General features: G+C 38.9%; 1 protein-coding gene across 1 annotated transcript in view; it reads right to left on the reverse strand.

The window, feature by feature from the left end:
- Positions 1–4920: 4920 nt before the first annotated feature.
- LOC109032979 (uncharacterized) overlaps positions 4921–25471 on the reverse strand; it is a 38933-nt gene continuing 18382 nt past the window's right edge. Inside the window, exons 6-10 of the mRNA XM_019045343.2 lie at positions 22117–22292; positions 15516–15644; positions 11751–11874; positions 8180–8303; positions 4921–5927 (exon numbers count right to left, since the gene is read on the reverse strand). Coding sequence (XP_018900888.2) covers positions 5837–5927; positions 8180–8303; positions 11751–11874; positions 15516–15644; positions 22117–22292 — 644 coding nt within the window. The 3' untranslated portion in view covers positions 4921–5836. The remainder of the gene's footprint in view (positions 5928–8179; positions 8304–11750; positions 11875–15515; positions 15645–22116; positions 22293–25471) is intronic.

The following is a 25471-nucleotide window of genomic DNA, read 5'->3' on the forward strand; positions in this document are numbered from 1 at the left end:
GTCTCTATATACCGTTCGATACTTTCTGAAACAGGAAATGGAAAAACAGAATGCAGAGTTGGAAGTGAATTTTATACTTTTGACATAATGTTCTCATCGTGATTTTTTAGTCTTTTTCTACATGAAAGAACTCCTCTTTACGATGTAGGTAAAGTCTGCAACACGAGGAGGCACGGCGATCATGCGCACTATTATTTCGCCTTCAATTTTCAAGGTAGGCCAGAAGACATCCTCCCTGCTCGATAGGAATCCACTCAAGAGTTTCTACCTTGTGTTGTCTACAATACTTGAAGCTCAGGAAGCTCGCAAACTGCGAAGTTAGGGGATTGAATTTCTAATGATCCCGGTGTGTTCATTTTTTTAAGTCACTTTCGATGAAGGGTAACTTTTCTTATCACTCTAGCTAAAGGAAGTACCTACAGGAAGAGCACGGAGTTTTCGGTAATTTGGAGGTTAGGTCATTGAGCTTTTAGGGCCCAAAAAGGCAGCCAACCTATGAATTAAAATGATCCAGAGTGACTTAATATTACAGTTTTTACGACCCGTCGTTTGTAAAGCAAGTATTTTACATAGCTTTTTCATAAATTTACTAATTGTTGCAGAAGAATGCTCATTTATGAACATTCTTAGCCATTTCAGTATGATATTGGAATCTGAAGATTGGCAGTGACATTTTTTGTGTTAGAGGGTTGGCTGGCTTTTTGGGCCCTGATAGCTCCACATTACGACATGTTTGTATACCGTATCCTCCCCATTGAGGCACTCTAACTAAAGGTTAAGCTCTCAGTTTTGGGTTTATTCAGCTCTTCCAATAAAAAAAAACTGAGGGACTTGGAGGACAAGGCGCTTAAGTGCAGTTTTCGCTATTTCAAGAGATACGTGTTTGAAGTATTGAAATAACATGGATCTCTATGGCGGAAAGAAAGTTTAAACTGACTTTCAGATGCTTAAAAATTGGAATTTGGGAGCGAATTTTTCACAAAATATGCACTAAGACTAGTTTTACTCGAAATTATGAAAATCAGAAATTTTTGAAAACTGCACTCATGCACCTTGTCCTCCAAGCCCATCAACTGAATTAGTGAGTTCAAAAACACACCAACTCTAAAAAAAAAAATTGTTCAGGAAACACCTAAAACTGCGCATGCAGCAGGCGAAGAAGTTAGTTTTAGAAAAACCTTTTTGGTGCCAAAGGACAAGTACTTAGAGACTTTGTAAAGCACCAAGTTGAAATCGTTACACCATGTTTGATGACAGAGAATTAAGCGTTTAAAAATTTCCGAGTTGGTGTGTTTTCGTTCTCGCCGACTTTCATATACTGATTTCTCATAGTCTGCCCGGAAAAATTTATATTTTTCGACCTGAATAACGCTTGAATATTTACATAACTTGTTGGTACAGGGTATACTGGACCGAAAAAAGAAAAACGCAAAATCGGATGGTCACCCGTTTCCCTTGAGATGGCCAAAAATTGGTATTTCCAATGAAATACTTCGATTTTCCCCTTTTCCCGTCGCTGTTTCGAGCACTTCTGATTGCAATTTCGAAATTTCCTTTTGCGTGCGGATGCTTCTATCCATGAGTGTTACGAAACCGTAAAAAAGTGAAAATCGAAAAAAACCCGAGTTGGTGTGTTTTCGAACTCACTGATTCAACTATCCATGCTTAGTGTTTTTAAGTCGAAGTTTCACTCCGACGCCGATCCATTTCTATGCAAGCAATCGAAGTCTCAACCTCCAGCCGGCGACGCAACAATGTAGGGACACATTAAAACGACGCCGGCTCGTCGCTCAACTATCAAACCTATTGTCTCCACTTAAAGCCCGGCGTCCACGGCGTCGCTTCGGGAAAAAGAGTGGACTCAATTAGAATGCCTCGTTACAATTGGAAAAGCCGCGGGGGGACCGAGCACCGCGGCGGCGGCGGCACTAAAAGGCCGGCAAAAGGGAGACCTACTCAGCATTTGGCGCATGTTTTTATTATGCGGTGCCGATTCCCGCTCAAAGGGGAGAGCGACGCAGATTGAAACGGCTCGCGCGAGCCGCCGCGCCGGCCTCCGCAAAGACACAACAAAGAAATACATACATATAAATACCTACACGTATGAGTACGGGGTCTCATACACCGGCTAAGAGAGACTATAACCTACCTGCGGATGGGTTACATCTTAATTCCCAGCTGTCCATTAAGGGAAACACGGGTTTGTGCTTAGGAAGTGGCGCCTTGCATAGTGCCCGCTCCGCGCGTACGAACTGGATACGTGGAGGAGCGGAGTGTCCCCGCTCGCAATATAACCTTAATCAAGGCCTTGTAAACTGGTCAAGTGGTCACCAGAGATATATGGACCGTGTTTAATGTTTATTACCCTCTTCGCTCCGCGCAGCCCCTCGGCCGGGGCATCTCCAACTGAAGCTCTCTCATCGATCGCCTTAATTTGCCATCGAGATCCTCCCCCCCCCCCCCCCCCCTCGGCGGGGTTTATCATGCCCCCAGATTTTATTGACCGGAACTCCTCGATTAGTGCCCGAACGCAGCGGGGACTGGTAACAATTAGGGTTTCGCTCCTCGTCAGTCTATCGGTTTATCTAACTAATGAAATGCGAGATCGCTCGCCTCTGGATCGGATTAGATCCTGTGAATGAATGGGCGATGGGCCCTCGTTACCGTGCGTAAACTATGATACCGATATGACTCACGGTTGACGAGTGAGTGTGGTTGCCTATGTTGCAGGCGGCATCCAGATGCAGAGTGACTTGGAGGGGGATCTCTCTGCATAGGATGCCTGTATGGAGAGAGGGTGTGAACCAGGGTGGCAAAATTTCTTGAAAAATAAAATCCTGAAATGCCACGTGAAATATTTCATGGAATTTCAGGAATTTACGGAAGATATTGAAAAATACCGGTTTCCTTTCATTTTTCGTAAAATGTAAAAAATGTGAGTTTCGTTATTTTTGTATCCTTGAGTGCGGGTTGCATACTCTAGCCCCTGAAAAATATGAAATATTTCACAGGCTCGTGAAATTTCATGAGATATTTTACTGGAATTTCCAATATTTCATTTCTTTCTTGGGATACATGCCACCCGGGTGTGGACACTGGGTCACTGGGGATCTCATTGAGACTTTTGGGATTTAACAAAAAACATTGCGATAGCTCTAGGTGAGAGTGAGTGAGAGAACATTGTTGCCAGCCTATGATGTTTATCGTATTCTCCACCTGGTTTCAAATTTACTATAAAGGGAGTTCAAGTTGAAAAAGTTTTTTAAAGGAATTGAACGAATTGGTCTCAAAACCAAGCGAATAAGCCTAACTGTGATTTAAGTATACTCCACGGAAATAAAAGCGGGTAAAACCTCACCACATGCACTTTTGAATCATCTATATGCAATGTCCGCAATTTTTATTCTTTTTTAATCATAAGATCTTCACGAAACTGTTGGTGGCTGTGTTGAGCAGAAATGGATCATTCAGAGGCCACTCTCTCCGTATGAAGATACTCTGATACTGTGTTTACAATTACCCAACAAAGGAACATTGCCTCAACTTTGCTTCAAAATATACCACAAGTCCTGGCAGTATTGATAGAGGCTGTTGTAATGGCGTCAAGGAACATTTAAGAAATATTATTAACCAAATAACAAAGTTGACGCCTTTTCTTGGCCTGCATTTTCACTGCGTTTAAATCACTTGCATGGATTTTTATTCGGTTAATATTGCTTCCAATGCTGTCAGGCTATATTCTATCAGATCCTTTGAAAATGTAGCCTGGCAATATTGAAAGAAGATATTGTATCACTGTGTGCTATGAATATCCTACCAATCAGTTAACAACATTATTTATTAATTTAATCGTTGCTTATTGAGCGATATATGAGGACTTATATGTAACGATAGCGGATGTGAAAAATGAACTTTTCGAAACACATTTAAGAAACTGATTTGGCATCGAGAAAATTTTGAGAAAATACCTGAGATGTGATCTTCGAGATCTGTACATTATGCCAGAGCCAAACATATTAAATTTTTGTGTGAACAAAACAGTTTTTTAAGCGTATTTCAAAAATGTAATTTTTCACATCCGCCATTGTTACATATAAGGCCTCATATGTGTTGTGTGTTCTTCGAGTGATAACAATTCGCGCTCTCCAGTATGTTTGTTGCCTATGCGGTGAAATTGAAGGCGAGATTTAAGCGGACGATATCTATAATACCCAAAGAATCACACATGGACAATTGATCATGCAAAGCATGCAGAGATATAATGTGACTTTATTTTAGATTTCCTTGCTCCTCAGTAAATTTTATACTTGTCGCTACTCTTCGTGTTTTCTTTTCTGTTTTACCTCTTCTTTTTTCTTTCCTTTCATTTCAGCGCCCTTCTTATAATAGCGCTGGGCACATCCGCTCCTCATACGCCACATTTAGTCCGGCTCTAGTTACATCGTTACGTATTTATGTTGAAAGTATAATTAAGACACTCGGAGAAAATTTTTTAAAAAATTCAATGGACACAGTAAAAATTTTGGAAGTCAGTGGTGAAAATTGAAAAATAGAGTATCAATGAAAGAGATTTTACAGAGTTTTAGTGTATTTAAAAAAAAGGGATTTCATTGGCACATACATCTTGTTTCCAAGCCTTTTTCTCATAATTTTTTTTTCTATAGCTAAGAATTCGACGTTGCGGAAAGTATCCGTAAAATAAAGAAAATTACTGAGCGATAATTTCATTGCGTTAATTGGCATACATTATAGTTAAACTCGGTCCAGACGAGTATTCTCTTTTTGTATTATAGCTATCAATACAAACTGATGACAGGACAGCTGAAAACGGCATCGCCAATATTTCCACTTCCCACTGGTTATTTAGCGTTAATGATGTAGACTAATTGAGAAACGGAGAAAATAAAAAAAAAGAACACATTTATTTACAAAACAGTGACTATCTTTATTTCCTTAGTAGATGCATCCTTGAGAGAAAATAGAAACGAAACCTGAAAAATATCTTATGCTAAAACTTAAGTAAGGACTCTCATCAGTATTCACAAAAGAAAAAAGAATAAATTCTTAAGTACCTAAAGTTAGTTTTCATTCTGACTATGAGACACTCATCATGACTGTTATCAAGTCTTATTGCTATGATAATGCTATCAATATTGATTCTTGGATACTTACAATAATTGAAACAAAAGAAAATAATACGTAAGTACAAAGGCACCAATAAGAGATTTGTACAGTACCACGAGGGCAGTTAAATTAAATTTAAAAAAAGTGTAATACTTCATTTGACTAAAACTCTTGCCTTTTAGTATATCATAAATTACAATCCAATAAAACTTCCTCTTCAGAAAATAAAACAAGCTCATACATAAAATAAAACATCAATCCGATTTAAAAGTATTAAGAACACAAAAAGTGCCAGTCCATATAAATTCAAGTGATTGAGGACGGATATGAAACAAATCGTCTGCTCATTTTAATCCAGGTATATAAACTGAAAGTGTTTTAGTCAGTGATTTTTAAACATTGAAAAATAATTCATGAATGAAATCAATACCATAAAAAAGGAAAAATATTAAGTACACTAGATTACTCGTCAAGAAATCAGGTAACCCTTACCAACCTTACTAGCTAGAAGGTTTTGATGGCTACATACTTCGGACTGAAAGTACGTATACGAGTGACAATTAAAATAATAATTACGGGAAAAAATGAAAAAAAAAAAACCTGTAGAGGCAAAGATAGGTAACAACTAAAACAATGGGTATTACCTAAAAATAGGACGAAATGAAAAGCTCCCTTCGAAAAGAGAAAATTAGAAGAAAGCGTTGGCTGGATATCAGTTGCCCCGATCATGACTTGCCGCGGTGGAGGTGATTACACTGGTCAAGAGATCAGGTCGGGATCCGATTGGCTCAAGAGGAGGAACACTGGAAGGTGAAAAAAGAACATTCTTATAACATTTATAAAATTGTAAGTTACATAGGAGAAAAACAGTTGACATAGTAAAAGTATCTGGAGGTAAAACGGAGTGAAAGGAGGCAGTAGCAAAATCAGAGGCATTGGAGATTGTGCAAAAAATACGTAACGCACAGGAGAGGAAAGTTTGAACTTACATCACAGGAGAGCGTTACATGGAGAGGGGTAAAAAAGCTGCGTTAAGTAACGCCAGACATTTCATTTTTTTTTTTACTTCTTTCTCGGAAGAGATTTTTCCTCTTTAAAGATATTTTTTTAAAATATTTAATATTGATGTTTCTTTAATTTTCAGTTTTGTCTTATTAGGTATGGTTATTTTTTTTTAAATTAAATGATTCAAAAAAATTTTAGACCAGTTATATTGCCTTTATTTTGTTTTTTTCGTAAATAAATTTCGTCATTTTTTTTAAGCATTAAAAAATGAACGAAACACTGAGGTTAGTTACAAGGAAAGCGTTGCGTATTGATTTTTGGGGAGAAGAGGGAGTTCAGACTTACGTTTTTTTAGATTAAGAAAGGGTTTCAAAAAATCAATTGTTTTGCGTCATGTATTTTACGCAAGGCCCCCTTAAAATATGAGGCTGAAAGAGGATTGGTGGGGAGGGGGGCGGGCGAGGGCGGGTGTAATACTTGTACTATATAAAAAGTAGTACTATATATAAAGTACTATAAAAAAAGGCACCGTAAAAAAATAACGGAGATTGAAATTTGAAAAAGAATTATGCGTGAACACGAACAATATAATTTATTTGGATTAGTATTAGGCATTCTCCCCGAAACAACGATTGAGTCGTTATGCGTAGTAACGTTGTATACGCTGTGGAATGCTGCTTAGGTCGAGCAATTTTGTGCTGAATCTCCAACTAAAAGATGTGAAGGTCTACTAGGATTTGTATTCAAAAACCTAACGTATTTGTACTCATTTCCCCATAAAGATCATTTCCATGTGCATTTATTCATCTTGCTTCAAAGTTGCACAATTGTATCAGCGCTACAAATCTAGTATGTCCTTCTTACAAAGAATGTCCAAATTATTTCCGAAACTGCGCGTTGTTACAGAACTAAAACTGTAACAAGTCCAAGGAAACGTAAGTATAATTCACGTGAATGTGTTGAAAACAATTGATGAATCCTTGATGTCGAAGGAAAGAGAGGAAGCGCTTTCCTAGCATTATTGTAGATTGTGTGGTGTAGCGTGCTGTTTGCAGGCGCAGTGAGCGGGGAACAAATGCGTTCTGAGTAGAAAGGCGAAGGAGACACTCTCCAATTCGAAATTCGAAATTTGGACTGCTTTTCTTCCATTTAACTCCATTATATTTATCAAGTGTCAATTAAGTAGCCTGTCTCATCAAGAGTCGATAGATATAGGTTATTTTACATGCTTCGAAAATGGACGAAATCCTAACTTTCAAATATGGCCATTTTGTACCAAAGAGACTCTTTGTGGCGCTCAGGACGGAAAATTTTCCGTTGTATTTACGCCTGAATGCGGAAAATCTCTGCTATTTGACTCCTAAGGCGACTTGCCCTCGTAAAATAGACCTTGAAAATGATTTCAAGTTCTTTTTAATTTTATTGTTTTCAAAACGTTTTGGTTTCCTTCGTGGCCTTGAGTTTGACAGCGATCAAAGATATATTTTTGGAAATTTTCAGCGAATGAATTATTTCTAAACTGAAATATACGTCAATATTTTACTGAATAAAAGTACATCAATGCATTAGCAGGTATTGAAGAAAGATGGAGTCTGTTTTTTTTAAGTAAAAAAAGAATGTGGTGCGACATTTTACACAAAGGCGCTTGCTCTCGAGCTACAGCCCTGTAAAATGTGTAAAAAAGTGTGATCGATTTTTTTTTCTATTTCGTTATCTTTGTGGCAAAACAAGCATAATTTTTTAAAAAAATACATGTTTTATCCGGGGCAATTTGGCAACTCTCGAATGTTCATACGGCGTTTTTCTCAGCATGGCAGTATATTACAGATGCGTTCCTTTTCCGTAAATCTTCATATGATTATCGACTACTATCAACTTACTACAGGGTGACGATACTGTTCACCTCCTCAAACTTAAGTGATTTTGGAAAACACGTTACGCAAAGAAGGATCTTAATTTATTAAGAAAAATTTGACTGTTAAAGTAGGGTTATGCGTTCTGAATCATTCTGTTTGGAAAGAGCTTCATTAAAGAAAATGTCATAACTTACTTGGCTATCTGGCGATTACTTAGCATGTTTGGAGGGAGAAGCAAGGGAGCTTGCGGCAGGTAGTGTTCGTTCCCAGCATCAATGTAATGTTGCTTACAGTCTGGACTGTACATTCCTAGTTTTTCTGCAACACATTCGAAAAAATAGTGTGAGCATCACATGTTCACTGTGGCAGAAACTTCAGTGCATACATAAACCTCCATAGACATAGCATGTCGAGGTAACGACCGATCGAAAAAAAACTGAGCAGAACAAGGTTGCAAACTGCGAGTTACGAGCATTGGCAGATCCAGCAAACTGGCAACATTGTTTTTCCTCTACTTAAACCTATGGAAATGTATCGATTTTTGAAGGGGCCAGGTGCTTTCGTCAAAAATAGATTATTAACATAGTTTTGAATGGCCTGTGTTGCCAAATTGTTGAATCCACCCGTAGTTACGAGCCTGTGGTAAATCAGAAAGTAAATTCGATAAAGTCGAAATAAGAAACTTAAAAGTCACAAACAATTGAATTGAAGATACGAAAGCGTTTTGGCGTGCTCACCCCCTTCCTGAGAGCGATTCCGATCTCGCCCGAGGAGAGGGACAAGCACCCTGAAACGCATCGAGAATTTAATCAGATTTTTGTGATTTTTGATTTTATTATTTCGACGTTACCCAATTTACGTTGTGTTCGACCTCCCTATGACTCAATACGTTGCAAATTCGACCGAATGAGTTCGATATGCGACATGATTTGCAAGAACTGGATATTATAAAGGAGGAAACACCAATCAAACCTCTAGCGCAGAAAAAGTAGCTCATTTAATCGCCGCGGGTGAAGTGGCAAGTGTCTGGTCATTCAAAACGCCTTCACCTCAAAGCATATGCAACACGGACATCCATGGAGCCCGAATAGTTGCATCCGGAGGTTAAACTGAACTTGTATAGGCTCGTCGCATTTGACACTAACCAACAACTGGCATGTTTCTCTTACAACGGAATTTAATTCCAGCACTGCCTATTGTGCCGAAGAGGTAAACTATTACTGTTTTTTTCCTGAAATTGAGGAGGGTTCCGGAAAAAAGGCCCATGGGCGTATGGGCCCTTTTTCCGGAGAACGCGTTAATGGATAGCCCGTACCCTAAACTATATGTGCCTGAAGTTTCGTATCGATTCGCCAATTTTTAAAGCCACACGACCATTTTTCCGGACGCGGGATTTCCACTGAATACCTCTATGAGCGGGGTATCGTCGTGTTTAGAAGATGACGCGAGACCCGAGCGCGCGCGCCGCACACTGTGGTATTTGACCGAAAAACCTGGCCAAAACCTCAATTTTAAATTTTTTTTTTTTTGGAAAACCAATGTGATATTCGAAATCTACACCGTTTTTTACCCCAGTAGCCATGTATGTGCCATTTTTCGAGTGGCTCAATTTCCCGCGAAGAGACCACGAAGTTACCTATTTCTCAGCGATTTTTTTTATATGTTTCGACGCGCTACTCGTCGATCAGTTTACTTCAACTGTGCGACCATGGGAGGGAAGTTCGGCGATATGCAACACATTCTTAAGGGTATATTCTACACAACTAACCACAGTATTTTCGAAATTTCCTTTTTTAGTGATTTTCACAGGAGGTTGAAAAGTGATGTAAAAGTAAACGTTTTTTTCGAATTTCACAGTCCGATTAAAAATTTCTCTCAACTACTCTCAAGCGGTTTCAGGCGGAATGTTATAGTCCGAAGTGGGTATTTTCAGGATTCAGGGTCGACAGACTGAGGAAAACTGAGGAAATTGAAATTTTTGACTTCAAACATGGACTTTTGAGCGATTTTCACAAAAATGAACGGGAAAAATTATGTCGATATGACGACTGAAATTGTATTTTTCCAACAGCTCTGACCCATTTAGTACCAATTGGGTGATATTTGGTCACCCAACCTGTTTTTTTGGCCCCTACGCCCTCGAAAGAGGGATTAAAAAAAATAATTTGAAAGCGGATGGGAGGGTCACTTTAAAGTCTTGCAAATGTGCTTAATCCGTTATCTAACAATATCTTCGTGCATTATCCTTGAGTATAGACATATTTATGCCATGATTTACTTTGACAGACAAATTTGAGTCCATGCGGCCCCGGGGATGGGGCCTTAAAAGTGGCCCTCTGGCACCATAAAATTACGCTGTGAGGCACACTTGAAGCCTCGTAAAAGTGAGATATGTGGTTTTCTTACAAATTTCTTAGTGAAGTGCCTCACTTTGAGATGTGGGACCATGGGTTAGGAAGGAACCCATCAAAATGAATCTTTTTCACAGGTGCTTTCTGTCCTTACAATGGTTCTTATTATGATAAAACTCATTTTCATCTTATAATTTATCCTCAAATCATCATATGGAGGTCCCGGCACTTTCATATTAGGACTAATTTTGATTCAAAACTGTCAAAAATCTAATATCTAGAATGATTCATATTAATTGTTTTGAGAAATGTACAATTACTCCTCAATGTGAGAGATCGGCTGTTTGGTCAAAAATTTTGAAGTGACTTACGCTGTTTTTAAAAAAAACCATTAATGAGGTAATAGAAAGTCCTTATTTCAAAAAGTAGACCATAGGTGAAGGAGAAACTCGTCTAAATGCACCGCTTTAGTTAGATACTTTGCGTCCTTTTAAAGGCTTTTTGGAGGGCTTCTTGCACCCTCTTTAAACTCTCCGCAAATTGTCGTATGATGTCTTAAGTGGTTAAATTGTGCATATTATCACTTAAGAAGAAGTACTGATTGTAAAATATTTTTAAAACTCGGCGATATCTGGTGATAAATAGTTTTGGCCAGCTTTTCAGGTCCAATACCACAGTGTGCGCCGGCCAGCAGATGGCGATCCGACTGATAACAGCCCCTCTTTGTACATCAAATGCACTGATCACTAGCTGCAATCAGTAAATGCAGTCTGCAACTTTCAGCGGCCATTTTGAGAAGTTCCTCTTAGTTTTCAGACCACCAAAGATGTCATTTAGAAGAGATAAAAACTTTTTCTTTTTGTTTCAATTGTTTTTTTGACAATTTCAGTCACAAGAACCGATTACCATCAGTATGGATCTCCGGAAAAAGGGCCCATAAACGAATATTTTTAAAAATTCCTCTCGCAGTCCAATTATGATTAGCAACTTTTGCCAATCTTTTCATTCTGGGATGTATGAATCCTTGTATGAACCATTCATTTTGAATATTGACGTCTCTTCGCGATCAAAACACAGTAATGAAAACTTAAATGACGTTTTTCTCACAACGCGATTTTTCGGTATGGGCCCTTTTTTCGGAACCCTCCTCAATTGTCAATTTTCGGAATAATGCTTTGCTTTTTTAGATATGTAACAAAGTTGCCGTCCTAAAATGTGAGCTGCGAGCTCCTTCCTTCTCTAATCTGAGAATGCTGAATCCGTGGCCATTTTCCGCTGCATTTCATTTTAAGGTGACATACGTACAGTTTGTGTCAAAAAAAAAAAAAAAAAAAAAAAAAAATATAATTTTTCGAATGCGATGAAACAAGAACCGCACTAATGTAGGGCATAAGTCGGAATTTTACGAACTCACCATGGATTCCTAGTTTGTGATCGTGTTTGCCAGGACCTCCTGGAGACATGCTGCCGCCATGATTTTTCGGTTTCCTCTTCCTTGTTTGGATACCGTCCTTTTTCATGGTCAGTGGTCTATTTATCTGCAATTTGGAGAAAAAAAATGAAAATTAAGTAACCCTCAATGACAAGAAAGATTTTTTTGAAAGTGAATATGCAGAAAAATTTCAAAGAAAACAATCAAATAATTTTGAGATGTCCGGAAACATAGCGTCTAAATGTCAAAGGCGTTTGTGATATTCTACCTGATGAGCGAGAGGGAACATAAAAAATTCGGGAAAATTCCTGATAAGTAAGTGCACTGTAAACTCTCTAAAAAAGCAATTGTTAAACATTGAGGCCTCGGTACGCAGGATTGACGACAAAGGGACCTTTGGGTATCAATGGCAGTGGTGACATGAGAGGCCACCTCTTAATGGCACACTCCCTTATTTTCTTGGCTAAAAGAATCGAACCCCCACCCCCCCCCCCGACAAATATTTGAAAAGCTGGGTGCAGAAAGGGAAGTGTCTTGCAGTGTCTCAAAATCTCCGCTAACGTTTCATCCATTTTCATTAAAGTAATTGTAGGTAATTTGCTGTAACTTTTACTGAATATTCTTTAAGATCTTACAGAGCTGAAAACGTAAAATTTCAGAATATTTGCACAATAGTTTCCTTACTAAAATTAGAAATTAGCACTGGAGATTCTGAAACAGCGCAACTAAGAAATGCCCTTTTTGCACCAAACGCTTCATTTGTGTTTCTCTGCCCATTGACGTCACTGTGTGACACATGAAACTCATGTGAATATAGCCTCGGCTTCCAGTTTCGGATCTCATAGGCTTGACGGGGTAGCGGTAGCTATCGCTCCTTGCCCTTATCGTCGCCCTTATGACGTATGAACGGCTCTTGATTTCGCATGAGCCATAGGGAGAAAGGATTCATAAGTGGATCGCATTTAGCAATAAGGAGCCACCGCAATCACAGCGTTTTCAAAATCGTGTAGCTTCTTCATGGGCGTAGCTAGGGGGGTCCTGGGGGGCTGCCCCCCCAGAAATCTCGTGCCCCCCCCCCCCCAGAAAAACGGGATCCTCCATTCCTCACCCTCCCCCCGCTCTCTTCACCACGAGAAGTTGTCCCATGGCCCTCCCAGAAAAATTTCCTAGCTACGCCCCTGAACTTCTTCTTTTCTTTTAGAAATACTCAAAATATGTACAATGTTGAGATTTACGCAATTATTTTCCTTAAAAATTAACAATTTCTTGGTGGGAAGCAAAACTAAAGGCAAGTCTGGGAGAATTTTTAGATAATTACGAAGCAGCAACATTTTTACGACTCTGTAATCACGCTGGTTCCTTTTTACTAAATGCAGTCCAAGTTGAAACAGGGTTCACGTGGAAATCGAGGTACGCTCTCACGTCAGAGGAGTGACGCATTGCGTAACTACGAGTACCTAGAGCACGAACTGTTTTTAATTCAATTAATCGGCCAAATGTCTTGAGACCCAGTGTTGGGTGAAAAACTACCACCAACTGCGTATCCTCACGAGTATGGGTTTTTTTTCTGCCCGTCAACGCAATCACGCACTTATTCATCAACGTCATGAAACGACGGCCGTGTGACATGACATTCTTTGACAGTCATAGAACATCAATTTTTTTAAAATCTGTTAATAAGCTATTTTACCTTAGGACTTGGCGTTGAGTGAAATAACCACCTATGACACAATTTTTAAACCAACAATACTTGTTTAGTGGAAACTGAAATATTTTCCAAAACTGCACGGTGAGTTTAAAAAATATCAATTACATACGAAAACATATTTTCGCAGTTTTTCATCTGTGCGAACTCAGCGACGCATCTAATGATTTATACCTTATGCGATTTTCTCAAGACCGATTTTTCAGCAATGGGTGATTATTCCAGCATTGCCCTGAATGCTGTTCAAGCTCATCTTAACTTTTCGTAGGATATAGTCAGATACCTATGCGCGGACGGTCAAGTTATATTTTTTCCCCTATCTCTAGATCACGGATAAATGTCTACTTCGATTGAAAAATTTAAAATACTACGATAATATCGATATTAAAGTGCAAAATCCCGTATCATTGTTTGCGATATGGCAGACTTCCGATCATTTTTTGCGTTTTCTTTCGAAAACTACAGGGAAGGTAATTTCTTGATAACTCCTTGACTTTCCTACTCGGTTACCAAAATATCCTATATTTTCAAGTTATATTATTGTCTTCACTCTCTTCCAAAAATGAAAAAAGTAGAGGAGATTTTGAAACACCGCGATGGATATACGTGGTTTCGCGCTTTTGCCATCGATTTTTATCGAACTTTAAAAGCTGCTGGGAAGAAATCATTCTGTAATAAATCATGAGTTTCCATACGCGACAAAATTCTCCAGGCTATTTTCTCTAAATTTCAGGTTTGTTAATGTAAAAACTAGGCAAGGATGCAAATTTTTCCTGCGTTTTCGAAATTTATCAAGAATCAGCGACTTCTATAATTGAGTTTGCAGAATTAGGTTGTTGTAAGAAGCTCGAGATAGAGCATATTGCGTACCCTATGAAGACACGTTTCGTGAGCGATGACCTAAAGTTTAAAACAATTTTGAGACACGATCGAAATTAGAGGTTTTTTATTTCTTGTCCTCATAAAATATGCATTTTTCAACACAACTCAATGCATTTTTTCTCCTCTCCCTTTTTTCGGATACAATAAAGAAATGACATCGGATTATTATTGACAGAGGCCACCACGGTTAGCATGATCGCACTTCGTAATATTCCGCTGAAATGGCAACTCGGGAAGAAGAAGATAAAAAAAATAAAAACTAAGTAAAATAAAAACTGAAAAAATTGTAGTACGTTTATGGAAAATTTTGAATTTCTTTTTCAGCACTCTTCAAGTTGAAGCAAGTTCAGTCCGAGGACGAATTGAAATCTTTCGGCACGTGCAGAGATAACGTCATTCTGAATAATTTTTACGCTCCCACGAATGGCTTCTGTTGTAGCGCACGAAAAAACTCAGTATTAGCTGCCTCCAATACCAGGCGTCACTGTAGTCTCAACAAGTGGGCTGTTTTTGCTGTTTCTGTCTAAGTTTTTTTTGCGCCTCCTTTTTTTCTCCTTTTTCTCTGGTGACTGCAACACTGTGACAGCATGCTTGGGAAAAATTTGCTTGTGACTACGGATATTAAAAAAAATCAAAGGGGCAGATAACTCTGAGTCTCTCTCCAAATTTAATTGAACTTCCCTATTTGTGACCAAAATTCATGAAAGATTTCCTCTAAAAACTAAAAAAAAAGAAAGAAAATTAAGAGCGTTTCTCCTAAAAAATTTGACTTTATGCCCGCTTATACACGATTAGCACGCAAATTTAGAAAAAATCCAACAGTCTTCAATATTTTCCCGTTATCATAAATTTTCACCGTTTGGCCAAAATATCACAAGTGCCATGCGACGTTCAACAGTTTCCGCCACCATTTTATTTTTTTACAGAGAAATCGTTCAGCGCAGCTGTCCGAAAATTTCACTGAACTTTCTTACGGCTGCCGATAAAATTCAGCGAAATTTTCAAGCAGATTCAATCAACAATTTCTCTATAAAAAAAATAAATAAAGAGCCGGCGGAACTTTTGAAACGTCGCATGGCGCTTGTGATACTTTATGAAAAGTATGGAGGAGGGGGTAAAAAAGGATGAAATCACCCCAGTGAAGGCAATGAAAAACTTACGTTATGCAGCTTGAAGTAAAGACCGCATGCATTGCAAACAGGTTCTCCATTGTTGTTCCTTCGCCATAGAGTGGTTGTAGTCGTGCTACAGTTAGCGCATGAAACTCCAGACCGTCTGTTACCCGTTTGCTGAAACATAAAATTATGTTTAGTTAAAGTTGTTGATACCGTTTTGAAAAAAGCAGGGGCAAAGGGTGGAAAAGGCAAGCAGGCCCGGGAAAGAAACACTGAAAAAAATTCTCTTGGCTCCAGGGCTCATACTCTTAAAAATTTTAGGAGGCAAAAATTTCTTGATTTAATCGGATTTTTACTTGAATCAAAAGGCTTAAATTAAGAAGCTTGGCTCTCGATTCAGGCAAAAATTCGATTGAATCAAGAATATTTTTTCTTGACAAATTTTTTAAAAACTCTTGATAGATTCAAGAGTTTTTTTCCTCCAGTGAATAGAAGAGAACCAATCGTAATCTTGATAAGAGATATATCTTGATTTCGGTGTCCCTAAGTCCTAAATACATCCTTTTTAACTGAAAAGCTCTGTTTTCGCCTCTACCTTCACATCCCTGCACCCGCTCTGTCTGCACCTCCAAAATGGAGGCTCAAAATGAGTGAGTGGTTTCATAAAATTTTTGCGATGTAAATAGTCAGCAATCGATACATAGCTACATTTTGAGCTTGAAATCATGGAAACAAAGAGAGTTAGTCCAGGTGCCTGGTAGCTAAAAATGAGGCTACCTGGAATTTTGGGTACACAGCGATTTTTTGGCTTACTTTATGTATCACGCCGCATTTGAAGGCGTTTTCAAAACAGCCAAGTTCCGATACCCGGATTATCGTTTTGCATCGTTCATATTCTTTTGTTATATTCCGTAAGACTTGTTTATTTTTAATCCTCTTATAAAAACTACTCATTTGCTGAATACACTTCTGGCTGGAGCGCATTTTAGCTATGCATTCACGACTACTAAAATGTCAAAGGAAATCGACAAGACTAGCGTGTATGAAGGCTATTTCAACTGTAATCTGCCGTCGCATTCCTAAAGCGCAATGATACAACTATTTGAACTCTCCGGAATACGTGAGGTATCACATCGCATTTGAAGGCGTTTTCAAAACTGCCAAGTTCCGATACCCGGATTATCGTTTTGCATAGTTCATATTCTTTTGTTACGTTCCGTACCACTTGTTTATTTTTAATCCTCGTATAAGGCTTTCACGGTAAGGCTGCCGCACGTAACCATGTTGTCGATACAATAACTTTTTGAATCGTTAACCGTGGAATAATTATTATATATATCCAGGCGCCTGGTAGCTAAAAATGAGGCTACCTGGAATTTTGGGTACAAAGCTATTTTTTTGGCTTGCTTTTTGTTTTTTGGGTCGCTGAATCCGAATCTGAAGTTTCCTACCACGTATCTGGTGAGCATTTTCCGCCATATAGAAAAAATGGCCTAAAAAGGCCTTTTTTGCGCTTTTTTTGATATATCGGCTACGCATGAGAAAAGATCCGGATTTAGTTAATGTTTTGAATAGCTGACATAATTTGGAAGAAAATGGTGTGTACACATGCTAGGTTTGCTCAAAAATTAAGGAAGATACAGCATCGTGGAACATCGCGCCCATTCACGTTTTCGCGGCGCACCCGCCAACGCGCGATCCGGTCAGCCAAGTTCCGAAGCGTTCCAAAGTTCCGAGATCCGAGGTTCCTCAATTTTTGAGCAAACCTAGCATATTCATATACCATTTACTTCCAAATTTTGTCAGCTATTCAAAACATTAACTAAATCCGGGACTTTATCTCATGCGTAGCCGCTATATAAAAAAAAGCAGCAAAAAAGCAATTTTTTCAAAATGGCGGAAAATGCTCACCAGATACGCGGTAGGAAACTTCAGATTCGGATTCAGCGACCGAAAAAACAATAAGTGAGCCAAAAAAATCGCTGTGTACCCAAAATTCCAGGTAGACTCTGCAGGCGCCTGGACTAAGTAAGTAAGGGTCAATTTTGATTTCAAAATGCATCTATAGTGCCAGTATTTGCAATTATGGGTAAAACAATGGTAAAAATGCCACGAAACCAACAGAATCTTCCAAATGTAATGGTCCTAAATCTTTTATACGAACTGATCAGGGTCGAATTGATCAGCAATATACCTGTTTGACAAATTCTAATTTAAAACATTTGTCCCGGTTTTAACATCAAAGAAAATTCGCCTAAACAAGAGGAAACAAGTTGATTTATAGCGAGTAGTGTCCATTTCACTGGAGATTAAGTCGCAAGTTGCCTGATATTGAAAAATACGTAAATTGCTTGACTTAAGTTCATTGCAAATATATCGATTTCGCCAGAAAGCCTGGCAATGGTGTAAATCAACTTAACGCAGCTTCAGTTGGCTAGAGTAGCAATGTTGCAGAGTTCCGATAAGCAAGTGATGAATGACTTTCGGTCTGCGACAGGTTAAAAGCACATACTTGCGTTGAATAGTATCTTATTTCAGCGGTTTGGTCTCTTCAAGTCGCATCGTCGTCGTCCTTGGCAAGGCTAAGAATTTGAGTTCATTTCGAGAGGGGATGTAGATTTCGATTACATATGATCACACACAATACTCCTCCAGGCTGAGGAGGAATGCCATGTGAACGTGCAAATTTTATCAGATTTATGCTGAATTTGTATGACAGAGTTCATAAAAAAAAAGAAAAAATGTCTCCGATATGTACTTGAAAATTTATGGAAGACTTTCTCGAAATATTTCGCAGAATTACATTGACACTTTTGTCAAAAAACTGAAAGTATTGTATTTTTAACTTGCCTCAAGAACAAATATTTTATTGGTTGGGACCAATCGGGGAGGTGGGGGAGGGTCACACCTCTCCTCTTCCCTCTCTCCTCCTCACAAATCTTTGAGAAGGGGGCGGGAGGGCAGTAGTAAGGTCGCCCCTAACTTACAGAATATGGGCGCAAAGACCTCACAAGAGGTGAAAAACTATTTCCCTGCCGCTTGGGACTGGGACTTAGGTTTTTTCTACCTCCTTTACCCTTCGAAATGGCTGAATCCACATCTGTCTTGAACTTACCTAAGTACTTTAAGCTGAACTTTTGGTGATCATTCTCCTGTCAGAAAATTGGACTAATACAAACAGCAGCTCAACCTCCTTCGGGAGTCGTTTTCTCTCCCCCCCCCCCCTCCCATTGGAAAAAAGTTCACACCCCACTTTTTTGATCGTAGCTACGGCTTATTTTGGAGCCTAATTTTTCATCAATGTCAAATCTGGACCTGAGTAAAAACTGGTAAAGTAGTTTATACAGCTCTGACCTAACCAAAATATACCGATTTTAACATTTTACACGGGTCCATATGATCTCGTAAAGGTCGATGACTCACAGCTCAGGAAACAATATCCTCGGATAAAGAAGACTCACGATCAACATCGGTTTTATCGAGATTGCCGCGTCGCACAGTGGATCGAGTCAGTAGGAGAGGTCGGACAAAATTTAAACGCTGATAACTCCGTTCATACGAAACTTCGAGGTTCTGAAAGTGGCTCCATTAGTTTCCTCGTAAAAGTTTCTGCCATAAACCCCCCCCTCAAATTTAAAAAGTGACAAAATAAATATCAAAATTTACAGTTGTAGTGAAAAATTTCATGTCCGACGTCTCCTATTGACTCGATCCACTGTGCGCCGCCGGCCGCCGCACGGTTACATGCATTGATAACGAGATAAAACATCATGATCGTGTGCATCAACTGGCTCTCCGAGCTTCAATGCAAAAATAGCAATCCCGAGTGTCGAATTCTTTTATTTTCAGATGCGTAAAACAAATTAAAAAATATTACACGTTTAATAAATAAATTAAAAAAAAAAACTGGTGGTTGGTTTTAAGTGTAAAAATCAAGCATGGACGTGTACTTGTGACGTGGTAATAATACGCGTCTTTTCAACTTGCACTTGTACACATTCAATCGAAATCAGTCTAGGCATATTAGACGTTGCCTCATTTCTTTTCATGCTCTATTTTTTGACTGAAATTTGATCATCAACCTGACTTGAAATTTTATGAGTAAATTGGAGAGGGGAAAAGCGGTTCATTGATTCCAATTAAATCTGTTTTATTACGTTGCGTATTGATAATTGTGAACATTTTTATTAGTTGATATGATTTCTCTGAACCTAGGAGCTCCCTTCCTCCTCTCCTCAAAACTGAAAGTATTACTCCTGTATTGATAGCTGACATCTAATAGTCCTGTTCATCATTCATAAAAAAATCCTAAGATAATTAATAATATTAATGTATAAATTATTAAAAATATATTTATCATGTTAAACAATTTAAAACAAAATAAAAATGGGAGGATGAGTATTACTTCCACATCAAAAATTAGAAAAACAATTGAAACAAAGTAAAAATGCAAAGAAAATGGATGACGTTTCTCATTTTAAAAAAGATCCCAAGTAGCGGTGATCGCGATAAGTTGCGATTTGATCGGAGAATTTATGGCGACTTTATCGATGTCGATTTATCGCAATATTATCGGATAGAAAATTGCGATAAATTGCGATTTCATAGCATAACTTTGCAATAAAATCGCAATTATATCGACAGAGATTTATCGAAATATCGAGGAATCCCTAAGAAAATGTGAACCGAATCGCCATTGATGTTGCAAAATCAAAAAATTCACACACACATAAATTAACTAACAATGAGTTCTCTGAAAATGGAAAAATTTAATTCATAGCAAAGACTTACTGAAGAGGAACTTTTTTTCTTGGATTTTTTGGCGGGCTTGAGGTCAATGACCAGACCCTCTGATGACCCTGCTGAGGATGACGAGGTGCGAGGTTTCTCGTCAGATGCTGTACTGCTCACTTGGGGATTATTCTCGGGGGCCTCAGACTGCCAAGGGGCCGTCGTGGAATGCACCGGTTGCACAGGCGGGAGGTACGAATTCTGCCTCCCTTCGCGAAAGCACATTTGACACGGTGGGTGATTCGGGTAACTATCAACGAACGCCATATCACGCGGAGGAAGCGCGTTGTAACCATACTCATACGACGACGAATAGTACTGATACTGTTGCACCGGCCCGGGAGTCATAGCCTGATTACAGTCGCCCATCTCCTGCGGTTCTGATTTGATCCAGTGCACGTTGAAGTTGTAGGAAGACTCAGGGTCCGACGCGAAGGGAGACGATACCGCCGTCGAGCTATCAAAGTGATACATCGCGGAAACACGCTATCTGACGATACTGGCACTGATTGGGACGATGGCAACCGATAATGACTCTCAACGATTACTGAGTAACTATCACAGATGATTCTCGATTAGATTTATGAGATCAATTATAACGGGATGAATTTCGATTAGATAATTAATCACAAATTAATACAATAGCCGCGAACCGGAAATTAAAATGTTTTTCCGCGTGCAAAGTTAAAGGCCTCCAACGCGATTGGGATGTGCGGGCCGTGCCACCAAGGATTGAGCGGGTCAAGGGGCAACTGATTCGAACACGTGGTGTTTTGAATCTGCCGAGAGGATCGACCCCTCCTTTCCCCTCTCCGCGCGCCGCGGTCAAGGACATGGGTGCACTTGCTACCAGACAGCGCGACGTCAACGCTAGTTCACACACATAGACACATACCCATGCGAGGTTTCGATCTGATAAAGATCGAACTGGATGGCTCATGGTTCATGCTCATGTTCCTGTCCTCCCAGGCTCTCAGCCTTGAATCCTTGATACACTCTCTTCCTTCTCTTATTGGTTTTATCGAAGCACTTCTTAAGGTGCAAGTGCAATTTTCCGGATGCTTAAAACTCATTTCTTGTCACGAGAAATAACTGGTAAAATACCTATAAGTTTGGCGTCAGCAGTAACGTCAAGTCTTCTGCATGTTTTTAAAAACTGCGAATTTCGATGCACTGGAAAAAAATGTGCTTGGCTCAAGCACGATGATTTGGACTGCATTTTGCAATTAGGAACTATAAATTCTGGCCCTGTTTAAAAACAACGTTTGTGCCATTAGTTTCCCTATGCACATAAGTGTTTTTTCAGATGAGCCAGAATTTATAGTTCCAAATTGCAAAATGCAGTCCATTTATGATTCTTATATTTGCCGCTAAGAATTTTTTTTATCATGGTATAAGCTGAATTTTTCTTGATACATGCAAAATAATGCTTGGATTAAGCAAAAAAGCAGTTTATATTAAGCAGAAAAATTCTTGATTTAAGAAAAAATACTTCTTGGCAGCAAATTCAAGATTCTTTTTTTTTTTTTCAGAGTGGGATAAATCGCTGAAGTTGCGGGGGGGGGGGGGGAGCCGCACCACGAGGTTCGTTCCAAAAGAACAAACTCAAGAAGACATTCAACGGAAATGTTCATAAAATTTTCTTTTCCTTACATAGAACTATTCAAGAAAAATTCAATATCTATCCTTTTCCTGTTGATATTTTGCGCATTTTAAGTAAAACTGAGTAGGTAAACTGCATAAGTAGATTTTTATCACGATTAATGATGGAGATTTCGGTATAGAAAAAATAGCAAGAAAAATTGAGAGAGAGCAAAATGTCTAGGAATGTTAAGAAATACGTTTGAAAGTTTACCTGCGCAATTTTTTTCTGACTTGTTCTAATTGGAGGTCGATTCACGCCATTTATTCTATTGTACAGACCGCATGCATTACACAGATGATGCCCCGTGCCGTCTCTCCGCCACAGAGGAGTGGTACTTGCTGCACAGTTTACACATTCCTTGATGTTATCCATTCCAAACATTCCATCTGAAACAAATATTTAGACCATAGAAACGGTAGTCCGGAGATAAGGGAGGGGAAGGGTAGGGCAGCATCAATAAAACGACACATCACCAGTGAATCGCGGAACGCCCTCTTCCCCCAATATCCCTGTTGAAATACTAAAGTCTGCAAATAGGTACCCAAAAATTACCCTGTCAAATTAGCTGCCTCGGAAATTTTATGGATTTTGGGGGTGTTTTTGGAATCCCGATTTTCATAAGTCTTCCCGCTATTAAGTCTCCTGATTTGTCGTTACAAGCTAAAAAATCTTCAATTTTTAGCACAAAGTTTTACCAAAAAATCCCTCCATACGTCATGAATGGGCCTCAATTGTTAGTTGTACCACATCTATGTATTCTATGGAAAGAAGTTGATTTTTGCTCAAAATATTTTGGCATACCTTTTGCATTTGAATTTATTTATTCGTTTTCTAAATTGGCTTCTGCAAATTAAGTCTCAGTTAAGTTTAACTCGCTTACCCAGCACTTTTATTTTTAATTCCACCGAAAGGTCTTACATGTACCTATACAACGAAAAGTTTCAGCACAATGATTTTTAGCTCACTCATTTGATTTTTTCCTTATTGCCCTAAATATTCTAGTATTTTTTTGATAGCAGGATAGGAGATTAAATTTTAGAAATTGGCCACCCATGTCGGGCAGGTATGCTTTGATGGGGCATGGCGGGTTTTAAAAAGTCATAGCTTGGAGAAAAACGAAACGGGCATTCTTAGACATATTTGTAATTTATTCAACGAGCAGAACGCAGTTTTTCTGCAGCTGCTGGCAGTGCTGGCGCCTGCGGTAAGCTTTCGCTGACTGATAAAACCAGACGTATTATAATTATTTTTCAAGTTCTGAGCAATTTCAATTTCGAGTGAGTATCGATATCCGCTTGCCATAATGCTGAGGGTTGCAGACCGGGCTCTGGCGCCAGGAAGTATGCATCGGTTAGCCGACTGTGTTCGGAAAGTAAAAACAACGCATGCATGAATAGGGGGGGGGGGGGGTATTTGGAGGGTCCCTACCGTTTTGCGTTTGCCGAGACGATCTAATTACCGATGTCGTATACTAAATGTGTTGGTCCGGCGATTTCGTGCATTGATCTGACGTGATAGCAAAAATAGTTACCTAAATATGATTTTCTTTTTCTTTTTTTGGTGCAGATTTTCAATTTGCTGCTGTTCGGTGATCTGCTAGGATGTTTGACAGATCCTGTACGCATTAGACTGACATAAAAATGTCTTTGGGCATAAGTTAGTGAACCTCGGTCTGCTCCTGTTCTTTCTAAATTTTGTAGTTTCCGCGAAAAAAGAACGTATCTCTATTCCAAGGATGCAGGATTGACTCAAACTAGCTAATCCTCTATAATAATACGAGCGTGCAATGTCTGTCTTTAATTTTGCTGGATGGTGTGTATAATTAGAAAAAAAAATTAGGAATATTTTTAGTAAGAAACACGCAATAGTATCCTGGGGTAAAAATTCAATTTGCGACTGGAAATTTTGCTACGTTAAAATTTAGTTTCCTTCTCTCGTCTGAGGAAGGGTGATTAATTACTCGTTCTCTAAACGCCGTATAATTTCCGGAGAAATATCTTACTCTAAGCTATCTTCCAGTGTCACTCCTGAGCATGAATTTGTGCACTGCGAAGACCTTTTTTTGAATTACAGCCCTGTGAATTATAACAACTGAAAATTTACCTACAGTGTAATATCAGTTACGCTACAATTCACAGCAAAGGGCTACTATTTCTAGCGAAATAATAAAAGCACCTATCTGCATGGGAAAAATCAAAGTGAAAGAAGGAACGTGAGGAGACGTGGGAGCAGAATAGAAAGAAGCAGACTAGTTGACCGAAGTAGACTTCTTTTTTGAGGAAAACTCTAATTTAACCCGTACCCTGTCGCAAAAGCCGTGGGCAGATCTCAGATTGTGCCTGCGAAATCTAGCGTATGCAACCCGGCTCACCACGGAGTTAAAATAGTTGCATGTTGGGTTCGAACCTAACTTCGAATATTTTTCCATTGTTTTACGCTTCGCTCATTAATTAAATGCCGAGTAAATCTTTCAGAGGGCATCTTGGTTGGTTTATGTCGCGTTATTTTGTTTGTAATGCTTTTTCGAGGAGCTCAGCTTCGTCGCAATATTGCCGCTCTGAACTAGAGGGTTGTAGCAATCCATGCAACGTTTTTATGCCTTGAAAATTAATGATATTTTTGTTTCTTATTTATAACTTTTTTTTTTAGGTAAGACTAGAGGAATAATGTTTTTTTGAATAATGTAATGCCGTTTTTTTTTCAAAATAAATTTCTATCATGAGAAATTATATAAAAATAGATTCAAAAATGAAAAAAACTAACCGCCAAGAGACGTTATCAGGCCCATTTTAAACACATGCATTAAAAAAGATTAGATCATTTTGTCATATTTCCTCCAATAATTGTTCAATTTATGGACCAAGGCTATTCTTGTGTTCAATTTACCCAATTAGTCATTCCACTCAAACACGGAATTCATCAAATTTTAGACATTGCAAATCGGACCGCGTTTAGCAGAAAGGAACCGAGCCACATCAGTTATTTCCTACTTTAACTGGGCAATTTCATTTCTTACAAGAGAACGTTCGTGCGAATTCCTTTAAAAATTTAAAGGAATCTGCCTCGTACTGTACAGAAAACTCACTGAAATTTGCACAAAAATCCGCACAACATGTAAAAAATTAAATTGCCCAGTTAAATATGCCAATAGCTGATGTGGTTTGGTTCATTTCTGCTTAACGCGGTCCAATGGAGATGTTGCGTGTGCATGTGTGAGGGATTTGCGATTTGACTGTTGATTCTCATGTAAAAGTTCGCGAGAAACACGATGGTGCCACTGGTTTTCTCTGAAATCAACTCCCAAGCTCAAAAAAAGCTCTTAAAGTGAGGCCAAAATGGAGGGGATATCCCGCCCTACCCTGAGAGTCCATCTCTACATCAAGACAGACTCTCCATGCAAAGATAGGGAGCAAATACATTGACAGGGCTGCCACTTCATTTGGGGACTCCAAAACTGAAAACACGGCATCACTGCAAATGTATTTGCTCCCTATCTTTGCATGAAGAGTTTGTTTTGATGTAGAGGTGGACTCTCAGGATAGCGTGGGATATCCCCTCCATTTTG

Source organism: Bemisia tabaci, chromosome 7 (assembly GCF_918797505.1).
Source record: "Bemisia tabaci chromosome 7, PGI_BMITA_v3".
NCBI lineage: Eukaryota > Metazoa > Arthropoda > Insecta > Hemiptera > Aleyrodidae > Bemisia > Bemisia tabaci.